We start from the raw sequence: 1,966 nt of genomic DNA, 5'->3' as shown, positions 1-1,966 counted from the left end.
CATTTATTTATGTGGTAGCGAATATTTGTAGATGTATAACATCGTCTTCCTGAAAATTTTTTAATTTCTCTCGAATTTTCTCTTAATCCTAAACTTACATAAACAAAAGTAATTTAATATCGATAATCCTGAACCACGAACAGGCACCTAATAACATCACTGTATAAACAACTGTTGGCTCTTTCGTAAAGGCCTAATGAGCTTGTTACCTGTAAACACATGTATTATTTTCCCCGCCAAAGGTACTATGGAGTCTATAAGGTGCAGGTAAAAAGCCACGGGGGTCAGTGTGGGTTTGCCTGGCAGTCGGAAAAGTGTAAATATCCACAAAAGTAAGTTTGTTGGCGTTTTGGATTGTGATATGTTTTGGAGGAAATGGTGAGCGTTGTATTTTGCCATCTAATGAAATGGTTGAATAAATGTGTATATATATTTTTTAATCCTGTACTTTCGATAGATGTTTCCTGTGACCCAAATTCTGGTGATCTCCACCCTGGTCTTGGCATCGGTCCTTGCCTCGCCACCTCCCGTAAGTATAAAAACTGAAATTATATGGTTTTGACCTAATGCATAGTGCCGTAATCTACTTATTGGAAGTGCGCAAGAAACTTAAGAGCACAATTCTTGACCTGACAGCTTATTCCTGTGAACCGACCGGCAACTGCAAGCTCGTCTGGTGCTGGTAACTTGTATGCTGCCCCTGCCGTCAGACCGCTGACAATCACGGTCACTCAAACCACTACCATCGACCGTTCAGTTGTCATCACGGACACTGCCTACAACAGCGTCCCCGTCACCATTACCGACTTTTCACTGTGGACATCTACACTACCTTCGAGAGTGGTGGGTATTAAGCCACTTGATACCTGTCTTGGGTCTAATGTAACCCTGCTTTACTAAGTTGACAACTTGCTTTCTCTCGTAGGTTGTGCAGACGCCAGTGGACGACGATGTAGCCATCCAGACCAAGCTGGTCTCTAAGCCAACAACCATAACTGTTGCCGACAATGTGTCTAACATAAAGGTCGTGACTGACGTCTCGGTCGAACACTACACCATCACGCACAGCTACTATAACATCATGCAGTCGACCTACACTCGAACAACTACCCAGGCGTATGTATCTTTTTTCAGTGACTACGACTTGAAGAATAAGACTCTGACAAGGTTATCGCTTATGGGGGGTAGGTCTTGAAGTGGGCAAGGTTTAACTTTCGCCGCTTTTCTTTTACAGAATTACGATCTCTTCTACGTTAGTGAGGACGAATATCAGGACGGACACGCAGACTTCGACAGCCTTCCGCACCGCTTACAATACGATCTTCGTGCAAGGATCTTATCAATAGACAACGTTATAAACTTTAGTGGAGGTCACTACTCGCCAGATCTGGGTCTGCCAGGATTACGCAATAAAAGTAACATGACAAAGTGGGTTTTAAGAATCCTTTACTAGCTATTACCCCCCCCCCCCCAAGACTTTGAAAGAATCTTAAATTGCAAGATATGCATGTAAGTCTTAAACCCGTTATTGCAGTATCAGGCTGTGGAGGGTTGACGTGATTTGATAATGAAAGGCATATTTGCCTAATTAAATAGGTTGCTTGAATGCTTTCACATGCAACCTTAAATATTCAAGGGGGGGGGGGGCTTACAACGAATTCATAGCTCTTAACTTCCGATACTGCAGCACTCGAAACGCTTAATTCTCTTAAGTCTTATTTACAAACAAGACTACAAAGGCACGTAGATTAAGCCGTATTAAATGAGGAAAATAAAGTTGTAATAACTGACAAACTTTATGGAAGATAGGTCCCCCCCCCCTCCCCATCTTCGAACAAGTTCTTGTCACTACTCAGAATTACCATATACAAGAGATTTCTCAATTAGCAATGACAACCAAATGGGTAGAGCTTAATTAATCCAATGAATAATCGGGCAGTTTGTCGTGGTTTAATATAATGGTTAC

At 42.1% G+C, this 1,966-nt stretch overlaps 1 protein-coding gene across 1 annotated transcript; it reads left to right on the top strand.

Annotated features, from left to right (window-relative positions):
* The first annotated feature begins 226 nt into the window (after positions 1-226).
* Positions 227-1,428, top strand: LOC119589505. Its single transcript, XM_037938105.1, has 5 exons — positions 227-332; positions 458-529; positions 637-843; positions 926-1,116; positions 1,235-1,428. The coding sequence occupies exons 2-5, from the start codon at positions 458-460 to the stop codon at positions 1,344-1,346; spliced, it is 582 nt and encodes a 193-aa protein (XP_037794033.1). The 5' UTR covers positions 227-332; the 3' UTR covers positions 1,347-1,428.
* The last annotated feature ends 538 nt before the right edge of the window (positions 1,429-1,966 follow it).

This window comes from Penaeus monodon, chromosome 25 (genome assembly GCF_015228065.2).
Source record: "Penaeus monodon isolate SGIC_2016 chromosome 25, NSTDA_Pmon_1, whole genome shotgun sequence".
NCBI classification, from domain to species: Eukaryota; Metazoa; Arthropoda; class Malacostraca; order Decapoda; family Penaeidae; genus Penaeus; species Penaeus monodon.
Note: the sequence above shows the minus strand (reverse complement) of the source record. Positions and strands in the feature narration are given on the sequence as shown.

What these genes read in the sequence shown, in the direction of transcription:
- LOC119589505 (XM_037938105.1), top strand. Translation starts at nt 458, where the DNA reads ATGTTTCCTGTGACCCAAATTCTGGTGATCTCCACCCTGGTCTTGGCA. An exon ending in CTACACTACCTTCGAGAGTG is followed by an intron (nt 844 to 925) that starts GTGGGTATTAAG and finishes TTTCTCTCGTAG; the next exon opens with GTTGTGCAGACGCCAGTGGA. An exon ending in ACTCGAACAACTACCCAGGC is followed by an intron (nt 1,117 to 1,234) that starts GTATGTATCTTT and finishes TTTCTTTTACAG; the next exon opens with AATTACGATCTCTTCTACGT.